Source organism: Sminthopsis crassicaudata, chromosome 2 (genome assembly GCF_048593235.1).
Source record: "Sminthopsis crassicaudata isolate SCR6 chromosome 2, ASM4859323v1, whole genome shotgun sequence".
In the NCBI taxonomy this organism is placed as follows: Eukaryota; Metazoa; Chordata; class Mammalia; order Dasyuromorphia; family Dasyuridae; genus Sminthopsis; species Sminthopsis crassicaudata.
In genome coordinates this window covers 593,640,107-593,658,846 of record NC_133618.1, presented here as the reverse complement: position 1 = coordinate 593,658,846, position 18,740 = coordinate 593,640,107, and the positions used below count along the sequence as shown (strand labels likewise).

The following is an 18,740-nucleotide window of genomic DNA, read 5'->3' as shown; positions in this document are numbered from 1 at the left end:
ATACCTAGCCATATGTTCCTTTTGATGCCTCTATTGCTTTTTAAGCCTCCCACCTATCAAAGATTCCCCATCAATCAGAGTCTTTACTAGATGATCCTTGCCTTCTGGGAAATGTACTCCAAGAAGTAAGCGGCTTTTCTCCCAAGTATTTTATGTGTGAAGCAGAAGATATGTGAGATACAAACTTCAGAACAACATATAAAATGAGTTGCTTTTATTGGATTGTTTCTTTGATTATATCTCCAGAGCCTTGCACAGTGATTAATAAATGCCAATTGATTATTCCACTAATCTTTATGTCCATCCCACTTCATGCCACTTCCTCAGTCTTAAAGTTCATAAATTTAGGGCTGAAAAGGGAAGCTAGAGATTATCAGTTACAATGCACTCATTTTTTTTTTTTTCTTTTCAAATTTGGAAACTAAAACACAGTGAAGGTTAAATGACTGGTCCAAATAAGACCTGAGTTCAAATCCTTCTTCAGATATCTCCTTAGCTGTTGGATAAGTCAAGCTCTCTCAGATTTCTTCCTCTATAAAATCATAGCAATATCCTATACAGAAAGGGTCATAATGAGATAACATATGTTTAATGCTTTGCAAACCTTAAAAGCCTGGGATAAATGATAGGCAACTATTATTAACGGCAGAGACAGCAGCTTTCAGACTCCAAGCCCGTGATCCCAGGGTCAGGACTCTGTTCAGTGCATACTTTGCATCCCTTCATAATCCAGATATTGCAACCCTTTTCTCAAGAGCTGAACAAGGAGGAACCTGTATGTTAAGTAGTCCTCCAAATCGTACATCCAATGCAGCCGGGCTTCCCTCGAAGCTTGGAGCTGGCCCTAGCAAACCGAGCAAGGTAATATCCAGTCTAGTCCCAAAGCATTCAGGCCCTCCCGGGGCTGCTTGCTCCACCTGGCCAGGCTGTGAAAATGGAAGGGTATTCTTTTTCGAATTCCACCCAGAAACCTAGATTGGAATTTCCAACCTTGGGGGTGTATGCAAGACTTGGTGAATCCCAACAAAAGCAGAAGTGCCCCAGAACCTTCATCTCAAAGTATCAGGGAGTGATGGGGCTAAGGATGCACTGAGCACACAATGTTGGGGAGGGGTCAGGGGGTGAGGGGCGGGGTGTGTCTGTGGGCTTACTCTGCAGGCCCTGGCCGGGACCCCGGAGAGCAGCGCCATCTCTACTGCAGCGTGGCAGCTATTTGCTGCTAGCTCGGGGAACCCGGTGGGTGAGCCTCCCCCATCACCTCTGTCCTGATTTTGCATCCTTTCCTCGCCCTGCCCTGGGACGCCTGAACCTTTACCTTCCCTGTCCGCTGCCTTAGGACCCCCTTCCTCGCTTCCCCATCTCCATCCCTACCCCACCCTATTTTCACTTCTCTCCCTCCCCCAATCCTCCTAATTCTCGCTCGCTCTAGTAGAGCTTTACGGGAATCTTTCCTTTTAGAGAAGGCTTTCTCCGTTTCAGCTCCCGCCCCACGCACGTGGGGGAAGGTGTCCATGAATTCCTGACCTTGCTTGAAAGGATGTAGAACAATAGAGGTTTTGTGCTCTCACATCCATTAATTCATTTGATCCTCAAACAGCCTGGTGAGTTAGTCAGGAAAGATGATATACATCCTCATTTTACTGGCGAGGAAAAAAAGCCTTAGGAGAGGTGAGGTGTTTTGCGCAAGGTCACACCGCAAGTAAGAATAGGAGCCCAGCCTTGAAGCCAGGTGCTGTGAGTTTTGGGGAGAAGACCTTTATAAGCGAAGGACTGACTGTTTGAACGAGAGCCGCATAGTCTTGGACATTGGCCAAGTTAGTTCCTCTTTTTGCACTTCATTATAGGATCTTAGATTTAGAGCCCCAGATTCCAGAGGCCATCTGGTATAACCCCGTCATTTTTACAGATGCACAGAGATTAAGTGATTTGCCCAATTGATAAAATAAAAAGTATCCGAATCGGGATCAAATTTTCAGGCTTTAGGCAATTGCACAACCTTGCCCCCTCTCTGTAAAATGAAAATATTGGTCTCTAAGATCCTTTCAAGCTGTGATAGATGCTTCTTTGCAAGGTTTGGGCAGGGGACAGGGATAACCATGGAGATGGAAGCAGAGACTCAGAGATGTGTTTTTAAAGCAGAGGCTGAATGACTGACTACTACTTACTTGAGAATTCGTGCTTCAGTAAGGAGTTTCGACCAGATAACTTCAGTTAAGAGAATGTCATTCTAATGAATCCAAGTGTTTTCCTATGATGATTTAGCCCTTCACTCTTTGCAGAGCAAGCACTTTTACATTCATGATGTCACTTAATTTTTCTATAATAAATATGCTGAGAGAAAGATCTCTTAAGCTAATTGGGGTTAGCTACAGCCATGCTGATTTACTGTGGTAAACTTGTGTTGTGACATCAGATGGTGCTCTAAACAGAACAAAGCCCTGGTATTAAACAGTACTTACAATCAGAAAACTCAAATAACATTCAGCACAACTGAATAATTTTATCCCAAGCACATTTTTATTCATTGTCAATAAATAGATGATCCCCTCCACTCCACTTCCCCAAAGAAGCTATAATGTCAGCCTTGGAAATCAAGAAAATCTGGCTTCAAGTTTTACTGGTTATATGACTATGGGAGAATCACTTAGTTGTCTAGTCTCCTCCCTCCCCCCCCCCCCATCCCTAAAAGACAATAAATTCAAATTGTTCATCTGCATCATAGTTAAGTTACTACATTGACAGTAACACTCATTCGTGGTATTGAAGAGTTATTACACTGACAGTTGCTCTCACTCATGGTATCACCAGGAAAAAAAAAAAAGGATAATCAGGGACTTATTTTTGGCATTTCTTTTGTGTTTGGAATGACTTATTATCCCTTGCCCATGTTTTTTCCACCTCTTCCCCCACTTCAATTGCTATAGATGTTCATTTTAACCAGATGTCACCTAGAAACAATTATAAAAACATAATTATATGTAGCCCCACTCATCTTGATTTATTCCACTAATATATTTTCTTGTTATTAAAGCAGCAAACCACTTGGGTACTTGGGAGATATGGCCCATCTGGGAGGATGCCGGACAGCCAACTAGGACTCCCCCCATCCCAATTTTATATTCTTCACAATTATTTCTAAAACCCCAATGGCATGTAAACATAAGACCTATAAAATCATCAAATATTAGAGCTAGCAGGCACCTTAGGTACTGTCTTGTTCAGTTTGCTAAGCAGAAAATAGTGAGAAGGATGTTTACCTGAAGTCACATATTAACTCAGTGGCAGAGCTGGGACTAGAATCCAGATCTCCTGACTCCTATTCAGATGCTCTTTATTAAGGTTTCCATTCATGACTCTTTCATATTTACTGTATAGTTTTTTGTTTAGGTTCCTCATGTAAAATGGAGATAATAAAGTGTATACTACCTATCTCTCAGGGCTGTGTGAGGTTCAAATAAGATAACTTATATAAAATTTTTGGAGGAAAGGAAGATACTGCAAAAGCGCTAGTTATTATTGTTATTGTTATTCTAGGGCTGCTAACTTTAAAAGAAATGGATGTGATATGCATTGAAATTATTAAAAGCCCAGTTCTCCCAGTCTCCTAAAAGACAGAAAGGTAAGTAAGGTATCTAGAGGTGATATGCTGTGAGCCAGTAGGATACAGTGATAATCTTTTGTTTCCTGTAGCTTTGTAGAACTTGTCTGTCTTAATATGTGGTGGCTCCTATATATGTTTTGAATTATGAATTTATTAATTAACCTGCTGCTTTAAAATGAAGTTTTTATTAAATTTGCTAAGAGAAGCCAGCAACCAGTTAAACCTTTATGTAAAGATTCTTATCTCCTAACTTTTATAGGCATAAATGATCATAAGAGACCAGGTTCATAACTGTACAAATCATGGCTGATTAATCTTTGTGGACCCCATCATGAAGCATAGGGCCTTGTAGAGAGTAGGTGATCATGTTTAGTGAATTAATTTAAAATATGTTCATTTTCTTTTTTCCTTGGTAACAAAGAAAACATGGAAATATCAGAAAACATGGAACCAACACGAGTTTTTATGAGAAACCTTCCAATTACACCAGGATATGGAGGTAAATGATGTCTTCCTTTTATAATTATGATTTTGTTATAAAGAGAGGACTTTAAATGTACAATTAGGAAGATGTTTGAGCATCTCGTCTCTGAGCAGGATTTTGAGTGGGTGACTTCCAAGATCCCTTCCCTAGACCAAGATTGTATTCTGCCCTTTTTTTAGTAACTGCTAGTTGTAGAATCAGCATGGCATGTACAGTGCTGAGCTTTGGGCTGGAAAAGATTTGGGTGCATGTCATTCATTATTATAAGATGACTTAGCTCCTTGAGGTACTGTCTGGAGAGGTAGATTGAGCAAATTTCCTTGGGGGCAATCCCCCCTAGGTGTCTTATCACAGCATAGTTGAGGGACATCTCCCTTGATGGAAGTGGGAGGAGTATCCCTACTCTGAAATCACTGGTACCACCTGTATTTACAAATGGCTAATAATTTTCCATGTAATGAGTGAACAAAGGGAAAAAATTGATATATTCTTTCTAATCGATAGCAATAAATATTTCCTCAGGTACATGAGGTTGATTTTCTCAGAACTACTCCATTCCTTACTAATGACTTTGGCAAAATCTGCATCATAAAAAGTTAGCCTTAATTAAATTATCTAGATTAGTTCATAACTTGCTTCAACATTCATAAAAAAGCTTTCTGGGAGAACAAGCAGATAGAAATATCATCCATAATTGGGGGTAGATTGTAGTTACCCAATTTCATGCCTTTTCTACTGGCAGAATTTTATTTTTGTGCACATATACATATCAATCAAGATAGGCTTTGATGGTGATTTAAAATAATAGCTAATAACTCAGATTAATATAGTGTTTACTATGTGCCCAGGGACCATGTGCTAATTGCTTTACACTTATTATCTCATTTGTATAGCATGAAAAATGTTATTTAAGCTAGATCAACTGAAAACATCAAGTGTTAGAGGGGAAGCATATCTTATTTGTCTTTGTACTTAGAGTCTAGCACAGGGTTTTGTATTTACATAGGAAAGACTTAATAAATGTTACTCTTCCAATATATCTCACATGACAATTTTGTGATATTTAGTCATTTCAGTCTTGTCTAACTCTTCCTCTCTATGACTCCATTTCAGATTTTCTTGGCAAAGACAGTGGAGTGGTTTGCCAATTCTTTCTCTAGCTCATTTTACAGATGAGAAAGCTGAGGCAAACAGGGTTAAGTACCTTGTTCATGGTCATCTGGCTATTTTAAGTGTCTGAGGCCATTTTTGAAATAAGGTAGATGAATCGTCTTGATCCCTTTCTCACAACTGTCCGGAGAGGTAGATTGAGCAAATTTCCATTTGAGAAATCTGAAGAATTTGAAAAAACTGAGCATGAGAGAAGGGATGAGATTTACCTACAGCCATCTAGTTTATGGAGTGGCAAGAGCCAAGATTTAAAAGCTTAGGCTCCTCTTTTCTAAAGCCAATATTCTTTTCTTTACACATTAGTCTACCTCTCTGTCATTAGAGGACATTCTTACCTGCAAAAGGAGGAAGGGGGAAGTAAATATATGCATTGATAAAATAACTCAAGTCATCATTATTTCAAAGAGATTGTGTGTGTGTGAGTGCGCATGTGTCTATCTTTTGATGTTGGGGCATGTGGGAGGTCATTTGAAGTCTAGTTCTATTTAGGTAAAAAGGGCAAAACAATATCTTCAACTAAGGCATATTTTTCTTTAGCTTTGAATTACATTCTTAACAGGTCTTTTCACATACATCTACCCTTTTATAATAATATTGTTTTACTGTGACAATATTATAGTGGTTAGAATTCAACATTAAGCCTCAATAAATAATTATGTTTTACCCACACTAATTTTAATGATTATATGTTATTTTGAGGCAAATGGTGAAAAATTGGTCAGGGGGTGGGTCTCTCATGTAACCCATTTACCTTTTTTAATGTATTTGGTCTTGGCTTTAATAAGACTGCAATTTCCAAACAGGCCAAAAAGAAAGATCCAAAATTGCATTTTGGAAGTGTCAAAGAAAATAAGCATTCTCTCTAAAAACATGAATAATTTCAATGACTTCTCAGAATGATCATTTTGTCACATTAAATGTTCCCCCATTTGCTGTTAAGGCTGACATCAGGAGATGGACTCTAAAAGACTATCACTGTCATCATTTTTGTCACAAGGGGACTTTCCTTCCCACCCCTCCTCCAAGGTCATTTTTATTCCTCAATCCTCTGGAGGGCTACATAGCTGGTGAAAACACATTGCTGGTGTTAACATTTATACAGCAAAAAATCAAACAGTTCTTTTAGCAGTGTGAGAAATTCCAGATGTTGTTGCCATTAACTGAGGATGAAATAGAGTTTTGGTGATCTTCTATCCATCCCTTTTTTTCTTAAATACTGCATTACATTTATTTGGCTTTTGTAGGATACGTCCCTGTCCGGCTTACCAGAATGGGTGTGTCTTACAACAGGGATACCAGCTACTGTGTCAAAACATTCAGGAACTCAACTCAGAGATATAAAGATAAGCTGGATGCATTGAGATACCACGCAGCCACGGCTGAACAACTAGAAGAAATCTGTCCCAAGGAACCACTTTTAAGGATGATACATGATTACTATGCCCGCCATCACCCAACTTGCATAGGTATTCAACTTTTAATACTTCCTATCATTTAATCCTAGAAACAGAACCAGCATCAAAGAAATTGCTGAGTAATTGGAGAGTCATAGGTAAATGAAGGACACTTTAGTAAATGAACACCAGGTAGTGAATTGGATATAGCAGCTGGTTCTGAAGTCAGGAAAACCTGAGTTTATTTATAGCACTTACTTATCATGTGATCTTTGGGCAGGTCTTTAAACTTGTCTGCCTCAGTTTCCTTAACTGGGAAATAAGGATAATAATAGCACCTATTTTGGCAAGATTGTTTTGAAGATCAAATGAGATTATATTTGTAAAAGTGCTTAGCACAGTGCCTGGTACAAAGTAGATGCTATAAAAATGTTCATTCCCTTCTTTTCTCTAAATGGGAGAGCCTTGATGAATAAGAGCAAGGAAAATTTCAGAATCTTTACTTGTAAGTAAAGTTAGTTTTTTGTAAAGTAAAGTAAAAGTAAGTAAAGTAAATTAGGTTTTTGAAAGCCAAACAAAACATTTTAAGTGAGAGGTGGCTGGCAGTGGGATTTTAATGAGAACAAGAAGATATCAGATCAGGAATTAGAAGAGAGTTGGATTCAGTTTTATCACTAATTTGTGATCTTGGACCAGTTATTTTACTTTATTTCTCTGGGTCTAAGGTATAAAGCCAGGAGCACATCTGTAAAATTAAGGGGTTCGTTTAAAAGGTCCCTGTAGCTCCTACTAAATTCTAATATCTGATAATGATTCAAATGAGTCAATGGTTATTCAACATCTATTTTAAGTTCAAAGTTCTATAGGTCATACCACATAACTAAAACTCAAAACCTACCTTCAAGGTTATAACGGAATTTTATTACCTTCCTCTGAGTTCAAATCCGGCCTCTAATACTTACTAGCTGGGTGACTTTGAGCAAGTCATTTTATTTGTCCTCCTCAGTTTCCTCAATTATTAAAGAAGCTGGAGAAGGAAAAAGCAAACCATTCCAGTATCTTTGCTAAGAATACCCTAATGGGGTCATAGAATCATATGTGGCTGAACAATTACTGTGCTACCTCGAACCTAATCTATGACTTCTTAAAGGACTTAGAAAATTAGAAACTTGCAAAATAAAATGGCAACCTAATCTCCAGCAATCAGGGGCTCAAACATAAGTAGAAGAGTGGGATTTGAGAGTGGATTCTTTTGAAGAGAGAGAAATAATATTATTAAGAGTTCACATTTATTTTTCACTTTAAAGTTTGCAAAGGGCTTTAATGTATTATTAGCTCATTTGAATGAAGTAAAAGTAGGCTATTTGTAAAAGAGATAAAATAGGAGATATAGCCAGGCACTAGGAGGTTTCATTGTCTAGTTTCTGTAGTTTACAAACCCCTGTCATTCATTAAATATTACATTTCATATTTATATTTTTAAATACTTAAATATTTATAAGTATTGTTTACATTCTTAAATATTGAGGACTCAAAGAGTATTTTTAGCTTATAGCTTATATAATATATATTAGCTTTAATATATATATTAAAGCTAATATATATATACATATATATATTAAAGCTAATATATCTATATGGCTTTTAGCTAATTTCCTAATATTATCATAAAAGTAGTTTTGATCTCAAGAACACCCTGAAAAGGTCCCAGGGGACCTGCAGGTATCTTCAGGTCATACTTTAAGAACCACTGGCCTCGTAGAAAGAGAATTTGGTCAGAAAAACCAAATTTGTGTCTCCAAATCAGACATTTACTGTGAATCTTAGACAAACCACTTCTCTAAGTTCCATTTGCAAAATGAAGATAGCATTACCTCTACTTGCCTTTTCATTGAACTGCTATAAATAAAGTACTTTGTAACATAAAGGGAAATGGAAATGGAAAGAGAAAGAGAGAGAGAGAGAGAGAGAGAGAGAGAGAGAGAGAGAGAGAGAGAGAGAGAGAGAGAGAAGAACAGAGAGAGAGAGAGAAGAACAGAGAGAGAGAGAGAACAGAGAGAGAGAGAGAGAGAGAGAGAGAGAGAGAGAGAGAGAGAGAGAGAGAGTGAGAGAGAGAGAGAGAGAGAGAGAGAGGAAGGAAGGAGAGAGAAATAGTGAAATGGACATTCCAGAATGTTGATGAGGAAGATTCCTTTGGTTTATTAACATGTTTCCTATTCTTCAAGGCCCAGTTCTATTATCATATCATGAATGAAGGCTGCTATTATTCTTTCAGCTGAAAGCTTATATTTAAAATTCTGACATTTTTTTAGCATTCATCTCCATTATTTTAGCCCTTGTGTATAATCTTTATTCTGTCTTTGCTCCAAATCAGTTTGCACAAATTTTCCTATGTTTTTATGCTTTTTAGTAATGTTTATAACAGAATAAAATACATAATTTGTTTAACCTTTTCCATTGATAAACACCCATTTTTTCTCTTAATTTTCTGCTTCTATGAAGAGAACTCTATGAATACTTTGGTATATATAGGAATTTGGGGTCATTTATTTCTTTGGGTTATATGCTTAATAACGTGATCAGAAGATGTGAATAGTTTAGTAAATTTTCTCAAAATTCAAAATTGGTTTCTAAAATAGTTTGACCTATTCACCCATTCCATTAAATACTATGTGGATATGTTACAGTCCCTTCACCATTAGCTTATTTCTGTCTTTTTCCACCTTTGGCAATTTGGTTAGTAAAATTTATAAATTGCTTAATATGGAAACCATCCACTTAAGAAGGTGCAGGTTTTCCTACTACATCTAAGGCTATTTCCAGGCATCCTGATCCATATCTTGCCACTGAACCCAGATGGCTTTGGAAGTGAAAGTGAATAAGGGTGACTTTGCATGAACGGCCCTCCCTCACTTAAATCCAATTCACTTGCAAATCATGGCATCACCTTCCTGATGGTCCTTTTTGAGGATGAAGAACAAGCAACAATTATTTGAAGTACTTTTTTTTTTTTTTCCATTTCCACTTTTTAAAAAATTTCTACTTAAAAAAATTTTTAAAAATACAAAATAAGGAAAAAACAAATAGAAAAAGACATAAAAGGAAAACAAAACAAAACATGTCATGTATTCAACAGGACCATGAGGAAGGTGATTAGTGTGGTAATATAGCTTATGTAACATATATTAGCTTATATATATATATATGCATATATATATGTATGTATGTATCTTTTAGCTAAATTTAATATTAGAAATTAAGGAAGGTGATTAGTGTGGTAAAACACTGGTTGAAAAAGATACAGGGGGACCCATTTCTGATTGGTTGGATCCACTTGTTAAGCAACTTTGTTGATGATACCATGATTCTCAGAATTCTGGCTCTCTATGGAGAACAAACTGTTTTGTTAATCCATTGGGGGGGGGTAGGTCTATCTATCACACGCCTTGCTATTACTTAACCTCCCCCCACCCATGTATCCCTCACTTATCTTCTCTTCCCACTCGGCATTTATCCCATTCCCATTAATCTACATACCTTGTCCTACTTCCACAGGACACCCTTCTGTACCCCAGAAAGTGTACCTCACCTTATCCTATTCCCTCCCCTCCCCCCCCTTTCTTTATAGGTTTTGGAAGGTGCTATACCCTTCATGGTGTACACACACACACACACACAACACATACACACACACACACGCAAATATATGTACATATGTATGTATGTGTGTGATGTATATAATGTGAGTAGATTTTCAGAACTATCAGCCCTTCTCCCCTATTTAATGCCTCTGTATCATTTCTTCCTCTGTACCTCATTCATATAGCATAATTACTATTTTTACCTATTTCTAAACAGTTTTGCTTTTTAGAGTCAGGTCATATTCATCTATGCCCCAAGCTTTCTTTTGAACTATCAATTGCTAAGGTCAATCTTAAATATATCATTTACATTTCCATATAAACACAATTTGTCATTGTTAAGTCCCTTGAAATTAGTCTTTGATGTTTTTATATTTTAACTTTTCTATTAACTTTATTTTTGGTTGAGAAAAAATTCTAAAAATCTGTGTTTGTTCAATGTCCATTTTTTCATTACATATTAGTTTCGCTGGATATTTTTAACCATTAGCTTAGTTTTTTTGATTGATGATATATATATATAATATTTCATGACTTGTAGTCTTATTTTGTAGCTGTTGATTAATATTACACAATTATAATTATAGCTCCAGCATATTTGTAAAATTTCTTCAAAATTGAGCAACAATGTTCCTATGTGCTTTCCTTATAAACTCTCTTAGAGGTGGTGATTGGTGGATTTTTTTTTCTATTTCTATTTTCCAATTTTGTTCTATTACTTCAGGACAATATTCTTTGATTATTTCTTGCATTATTATGGGTCCTTTTTATTAATAGCTTTCAGGCAGTCCAATTATTCTATTCTTTTTTCTTCTTGATCTATTCTCCAGATATTTTATATTTCTTATATGATGTTTCACATTCGTTCTATTTTTCTATTTTTTTTTTTTTTTGGTTATTTCTTCGCCTCTTATAACTTCACTGGCTTCTCCTTGTCAAATTCTAATTTTCAAAGATTTTTTTCTTCTTTAAGACTTTGGATCTAGTTGGTTGACTTTCTTTTCATAAACTTCTTATTTGTCTTGGATGGTTATTACTTTTATTTTTAGTTTTTCCTCAATTTCTCATTTGAGTTCTAAAGTCTTTTTTTTTAGTTTTTCTATACATTTTTTCTGGGCAGGGAGCCGTTTACTCTGTTATTCTTTGGAGTAAAAGAGGGTCTTTTTTCTGTGTCATCCTCTGAAAATAAACTCTGGTCTTCCCTATTCCCATAGTAAGTTTCTAGTTGGGTTCTTTTTCCTTTACCTGCTCATTAAAAAAAAAAAAAAAGAAAGAACTTATAAATGTATCTACCTCTAATTCTGGCAGTACTGAGAGGTGGATATTCCCTTTAGATTCACTTCAATTTTTCCTTTTGACCTGAAACCCAAACCAAAAATTTCACCATCCAGCAAGAGCCTAAAATCAGCAGTGTCTCTATCCCACTTTCTTTGTACTCATTGGGTGTGCTGGTTCCTTCTCACTTGGGGCAACATCTCAACAACACAACTGTTTCTGGCATTCCTATTCAGTAGAGTTTCCCTCAGTCTTCCTGGACTCTCAAACCCTCCAATTCCCCACATAGTCCAAGAGGTGAAAGTTCCTGTGGTTCAGGTTGAGGCTCCCTACCACTCACAGCTAACCCCAGGGCTCCCTCCTTGCTGCTTCTTTGGAGCTATCCTGAAAGGGTGTCTAGACTTCACACTAGTTAAATTCCCATCTTGGGGGTCTTCTGATCTTCTTAGGTTGTCCTAAGAGGAACTCTGTTTTGTCCCAGATCTTTATTTTTCAATGATCTATTGGAGGGGGGTAATCTGGAGAGCTTGGAATTTTCTGACCTACTCTACCATCTTCCCAGAATCCTTCTTGGAGCACTAAATGTAATCCTTGATAATTTATATTTCTTCCTTTTAAAAATTATTCATGTCTTTTTCCCAATTATTTGTTGGTTTGCTGCTTTTTAAATTTGATATCTTTTTACCATCTTATTTTCACAGCAACTCTTGACTTTTGTTTTCTCTCAAATGAATTGTGTTGTAATTTATCTTAATTCTTCTCTTTTATAGTTTGATTGGTATACTAAATATGTAAATTAAACTACATAGTATCATTTTTGTTATATTGATGTGGCCTGACCATGGCAAAACCATGCCATGACTAGCATTAGGGGAACTATAACTTTAGTTTATATTTGTAGTTCTTTGTGTTAATGGTTAATTTACTTTCTGGATTATAAACTGCTTGAGGTCAGAAACTCTCTCTCTTTTCCCCCCATTCAATAATATTTTATTTTTCTAATTACATGTAAAGATAGTTTTCAACATTTACTTTTGTAAGATTTTGAATTCCAAATTATTTTCTCCCTCTCTATTTCTCCAAGCAATCTCAAATAGGTTAATAAATCTATAATCTGTATATCTATATGTAAATATAGATATATATACACAATCATTTTAAGAATTTTTCCATATTAGTCATGTTGTGAAAGAAAAAGCATTCAACAACAAGAAAAAGATGAAAATAGTATGGTTCCATCCATATTCAGTCTCCATAGTTCTTTCTCTGCATGAGGCATTTTCCACTCTTAAGTCTATTGGAATTATCTTGGATCACTGCATTGCTGAGAAGAGCTAAGTCTATCATAACTGATCATGACACAATCTTGCTATTTCTATGTTCTCTTGATTCTGCTTACTTCCCTCAGCATAAATTCATGTAAGTCCTTCCAAGCTTTTTTTTTAGAGAAAAATAGTATTTCATTACATTCATATACCATAACTTATTCAGCCATTCCTCAATTGATGGGCTTCTACCCAATTACTAATTCCTTGCCATCACAAAAAGAGCTGCTACAGACATTTTTCATCTGTGGGTCCTTTTCCCTTTTTTATGCTCTCTTTGGGATACAGACCGTTAAGGACCACGCCTAAGTGTGAAGGGGCAGGTTGGTTCTCCAAAAGTCCTCATTTTTGAATCATAACCTTCCTTGAAGGAACTGTAAATCAGTCCTTACTGACTCAGATGTTGCTTGTGGATTGGGAATGAAATAAATTGGAGGCAAAAGGGAAGAATGAAGAGGTCAGAGACTTCAACCGCCTCTCAGTCTCCTTTTATCATTATCATCCTCTCACATGAAGAGAACCATTCTACAGGTCTGAGTTAGACCTCCAGCAGCCACTGGAAGATGGCTCCTGTAACACAGATACAGTGACACTGCCGGATCAAAGGGATTGCACAGTTTTATAGCCCTTTGGGCATAATTCCAAATTGCTCTCCAGAATAGCTGCATCAGTTTATAACTCCAACAACAACAATGCATTAGTGTTTCAGTTTTTCCACACCCCCAAGAGTTCTATCTCCCCTAGGATCTATTAAAATGCCTCTTTAAAGATCAGGCCACTATGCTGTCAATGTTATATAACAATGCCAGTAAACATAATAGCTTTTTGGGAAAATGAGTGTTGAATTAGTTCTTAGAAGATGAAAAAAATAGAGTGCAACAGTTAAACTAATTTGCAACTCTAACAAAGGCTTTGCACAAACAACTCCTATTTAGAATTATCCAGTTGAGAACAATTCACACCACAAGTAAACAATTCTTATTCACATTTTTGTCCATATTAAATGTAGTGAGAAAACAGTGTGGTATGGTGTCTTGTAAATCAATGAAGTATAGATACAGTTGCTTACCATGAGCTCTCCCTGAATCAAAAGTTCAGTAAAAACATAGATGTATAGATATATGTGTATAATATACATATGTGCACAAACACACACACACACACACATATATATATATACACACACACAAACATGTATACACACACACACACACATACACACACACACACAAATGTGATTTTTAAATTGGATCTTCCAATATCATCCATACTGGAAGTGAAGCCACCTTCTCTTATTTCTCAATCATTTTCCTTGATCAAGAGTTATTCCACTCCTATATAAAAGTATAGAATTAAGTATGCATTTCTACTTGAAAATATCCCCCCACCCTCTTCCTCCCCTTTATTTTTTTCATTGGAGCTACTGCCTCCTGAAACTATTATTACATTTCCCTATCATGATAATGTTATACATTGTGATTTTGCATAACTGAAATATTTTAATATCTATTTCAGGTATATTATAGGTTAAATAAATTTTGGAAATGTTAGGTAAGGAAAAGGGAGTCTGATTCATATAACATTTTTGCATTTTTGGTGGGGGATTAGTTATTCTAGATTAGGAAAAACCTCTTGATATCTAATCTACTTTGGGAAACTTATCTGTATCTGAGGGCTTGTCTATACTTGATAATTTGAGATTGTGCATCTACAGGTGAAAAGAACAGGTGATTTCCAGACTAGGTAATTCCTCTCTCCCCATCTCATCTGAAAGTAAGACCTAAAAAGAGATGAAGTGATTTGTTCAAAGTCTCACAGGTTATAAGTGACAAAAGCAGGATTTAAACTTAGGCATCAGCCTCCAAAATCAAGGTTTTTTTCCATGATGGTATTTTCTTATATTTACTTACATGTATTTTGTCTATACTAATATGTGTAAATGTTACCTCCCTGAAAAAACGTAAGGTTCTCGAAACTATGGACTGTTCTTTCTGACCATAAGTTCTAACACACTGCTTGACACATAATATCTGCTCATTGATACTAGTTAATTGGTTGATTAATTGATTTTCATTGGACAAATTTTGCCCCTCAATAGAACTCTTGATGAATATATGCAAAAAAAAAATTCTGAGTGACTTCTGAAGCATTTTTATTGCAAAGAAAAAGTCCTTTCAGCCTAGATCTTCTAGCTTGAACTTTGGGATATGTAACAACTTCAAACAGGGTATTGCTTATAAGTGTGACTTTACCTTTATCCCTTTGCAGAAGCTGATCATGAGAAGAAGCCTTTACAGGAGCCCCCCATTCCTGGCTGGGCTGGCCATTTGCCAAGAGCCAGGGTTACAGAACTGGGTTGTGCTGTGCGTTATCATGTGATGGCAAAACAGTGCTATGAAGATTTCCTAAATATGAGAGAAACCCGTAGGAGGGGTCCATTTGAACGATATCAGAGGTAAGACTCAGCTGAAAAAGTTAACAGTGGTTTACAGGAAAGGTAAGACTCAGCTGAAAAAGTTAATAGTGGTTTTCAGGAAGAAGCACTTGAAATCCAAAGTAATTTGCTAATATTCCAAATGTGACTAAACACTAATTCACTACGGAGGTGTACATGTTTTTTGCTCTCTGCAGTTTTGGAGGATAAGCCCAGAATAGTGGTCAGATGTCTTCTCATCCTCAGGCAGTATAACTGAGACTTCATTGTTCCTTTGGAAGAAAAAGAGATTGATCATAGAATTGATCGTCCTTGGCCCTGAAGGGGGAAAGGGAGGGATAGATGAGGGTGATATTTAGCAATTTTGCAGTTTTTAGGGTAGAACTCTAGCCCTGGCTCAGCTGGAGAGCAAGATGGGGAAGGACTAGGATGATTCCAGTTGAGTTCACAGAAAATCTCCCAAAAAATTTTCCCACAATTCACAAGGAGGAAAATCACCAGTTGGCTTCTACATAAGATATGGAAGCACTCTGAGCATAGTTTGAACTAATAATGTGTTTTTTTTTCTATTTCACCTGCAGACTGGTAGAAAAAGATGAGTCACTTAAAGCTTCCCGTGACCAACAAGAAAATAAACAAAAACATCAACGTAAGTGTACTTCTTTGCTTTACAAATCAAGTTGAACCTCTGCTCCTAGTCCAATACCAGAGGTAAACATTGTGCTATGTATATTATCATTTAATTCGTAGACCACAAAACTAACAGCTATTTATTTTATAGATGAAGATTCTGCTAAAACACCCAAGGAAAGTCATAAAACCTCTCCAAACTATGACCATCCAACACACTATCATGGACCCTACAGACCTAAGAAATACCTTGAACCACTGACCTGCAAGGACTCTTCAGGAGGATAGGGCACATGGAATTCTTGTCTCACTCTTGACTTAAGCAGCTTCAGCCCATTGAAACACATTTATGTGCTCAAAAGTTCTGTCTGCTTTGAAATTTGCTTTCCTAAACTTCATACTACTCATCAATATCCAGGACATAGTCACAATTATCTACTAGCTATTCCACAAGAATCTATGTACTTGCTGACTGCACAATGAGTCATTGGCCATAAGCATTCCATGATGACCCTATGATAAGTCACTATTATATTGATTAACTCTGATCTTTTATTGTGGTGGAAATAAAAATACCATTTCTCTGTGTACTGAGTGAGTTCCTCATCTTTGTACTTTGTGAGTTGGCTCATCTTTGTCATGGTCAATTTAAGGCCTGGAAGAAATATGGTATAGTGGAAGAAGCTCTATGCTAAGAAAAACAAGACCTACATTCTACTCTCAGCTCTGACATTACTAATTTACTATATGATTTTGGTAAATCACTATTCTCTCAGGGCCTTATTTGACAGATTTGTAAAATAAACATTACAAGTTTGGAGGTAGAGACTTGGACCAGGGTGCTCTCTTAATATTCCTTCTAGTTCTAAGAACTGTAACTCAATAGTAAGTATAAAATATTATCCTAGAGGCTTGACTTTGTACATCATGTTCTTCCATACAAGAGGAGTTCCATCTTTGGCTACTCTGATGTTAAATTTACTATTTTCACATAATTCACCTAACTTTCAAATTATACCTAAGCCCCTCCCAATGTTTCATGCTATTGCTGCATGTAGCAAATACATATATCGAAGAGAAAAATTATTTCAGTAAAATATGCAGCAATATAAATAAAAAGGAAAGTAGGTCAAGGAGTCAAATATTCTTTGTAAAACCAACAATCTTATCAATAAACATTGTCTATGTGCCAGATATTATCCTATAAACAGTAAGGATACAATATCCAAAAAAAAAAAAAAAAAAGGAAAAAGACAGTTTCTGTCTGCAAGGAATCTACAATCTTAACATACAAAAAGATGAAAATCTCTTACATTTCCAGGGCATAAGCATCAAATTTCCCTTCAATCCTTTTTAATTCTCCAGTAAAACAGGATAGACACTTATGAAATATAATAAGATATAAAGTCCAGATGGTATGCACAGGTTCATGGCAAGAAATTTCTGAAACAAGACTTAAGAGCAGGTCCCATCCCAAACAATAATTTTTTTAACCCTGGGAAATCCAGTTAGTGTCCTTAGGTTTTAGTTTTGTTCAACTCTAAAATGGGACTTTGGAACCAATGGCCTCTCAGGTCTCTCTCCTGACCTATGGGTCTTGAAAGTTGAGTATAGTTTTTCTTCATGGGAAAGGTTAAAAGCCCTTGTTCTATAAGTACTCCCGAGGAAATGATGTGCAAAAACTATTTCAAAAGGCTTCCAGCCATCACTAGGTGGTTAGGAGTTGAATGGTTATAATAGATGGGTTGGTTTTAAATTAGACTGTTTTGAAGTGTAAATTAAATTTATAGACACCTCAAAAAAATAACATTTGGATTTCATGGTCTGGCTCTGCCCAAATACTACCTCAATGAGACATAATTTCAGACTTCATATGTAGAAAACAAGAAAGAACAGCCTCATAGAGCTTGAAAACACTGCTTTCCTGTTTGCTATTGAAATTAAAGGAGGTACATAATTGAACTTCCCCTGAAGAGGATAGATATGTCCTTCCTTGGGAATGGGTGAATACAAGTATTTGTATCTTCTTAATTAGAAAGATTTTGTGCTTTAGAATTTAAACCATATATTCATTACTGCTATCTTTAATGATATCTGATATAGCTTCAAATCCCTCTTTTTTTTTCTAGAGGCAGAATGACAAAGGTAGTAAAATCTGAATGCAGGTATATTAATCAATTTTTTAAATATCATCTAACCCCCCACCAAATTCATGGTTATGATCTCCTAGTTCACTGAAAATCTGAAAGTTCTTTGTTTAAGCAGTTACGTGTCTCAATTCTTTCTCTTAATCTCCATCTTTTATGTTTCTTACTAGCCTATAATTTCTGGAGTGTTGGCTGTCAGGAGGAAGGCAAAGTAGGTGATTTTCCTGCATTGCAAACTATCATTATTAACACAAGCTGCATTAGTAATGGGCCCATTATTGCCACTAAAAACATTTCCATTATCTGATAAGACAAAATTACCTGTGCATCTATAATGCTGGGGGGATTGACAGGGAATGTTTATGGAGTTCCCAGTGCCAGCTGCTGGTGGATTTTGTGGTATAGTTGAAGGAGTTCTGGGTCTGAAATCTGCAGACTTGGATTTGAGTCTCAATTTTGCCATAAACCTACTATGTGTTTCTAGGGAACACATCTCTTCTTTCAATATCTTTATGTCCTCATCTGTCATAAGCGCATTAGATTACATTCATTCATTTATTTATTCATTGATCCTATTAAGTATTTATTATATGTCAAGTACTGTGCTAGGTGTGAGATGCAAAGGCAAAAATGAAAAGT

General features: G+C 36.2%; 1 protein-coding gene across 2 annotated transcripts; it reads left to right on the top strand.

Moving 5' to 3' along the window:
* The first annotated feature begins 1,146 nt into the window (after nt 1-1,146).
* SPMIP5 (sperm microtubule inner protein 5) lies at nt 1,147-16,546 on the top strand. 2 transcript variants are annotated; one of them, XM_074295700.1, is made up of 8 exons: nt 1,147-1,236; nt 1,598-1,814; nt 3,535-3,619; nt 4,023-4,100; nt 6,500-6,721; nt 15,159-15,345; nt 15,906-15,973; nt 16,106-16,546. In XM_074295700.1, the coding sequence occupies exons 4-8, from the start codon at nt 4,028-4,030 to the stop codon at nt 16,240-16,242; spliced, it is 687 nt and encodes a 228-aa protein (XP_074151801.1). In that variant the 5' UTR covers nt 1,147-1,236; nt 1,598-1,814; nt 3,535-3,619; nt 4,023-4,027; the 3' UTR covers nt 16,243-16,546. The 2 variants fall into 2 exon arrangements, with proteins under 2 accessions (XP_074151801.1, XP_074151800.1); XM_074295699.1 differs by lacking the exon at nt 1,598-1,814 and having other exon boundaries at nt 1,155-1,236.
* Nucleotides 16,547-18,740: the final 2,194 nt, after the last annotated feature.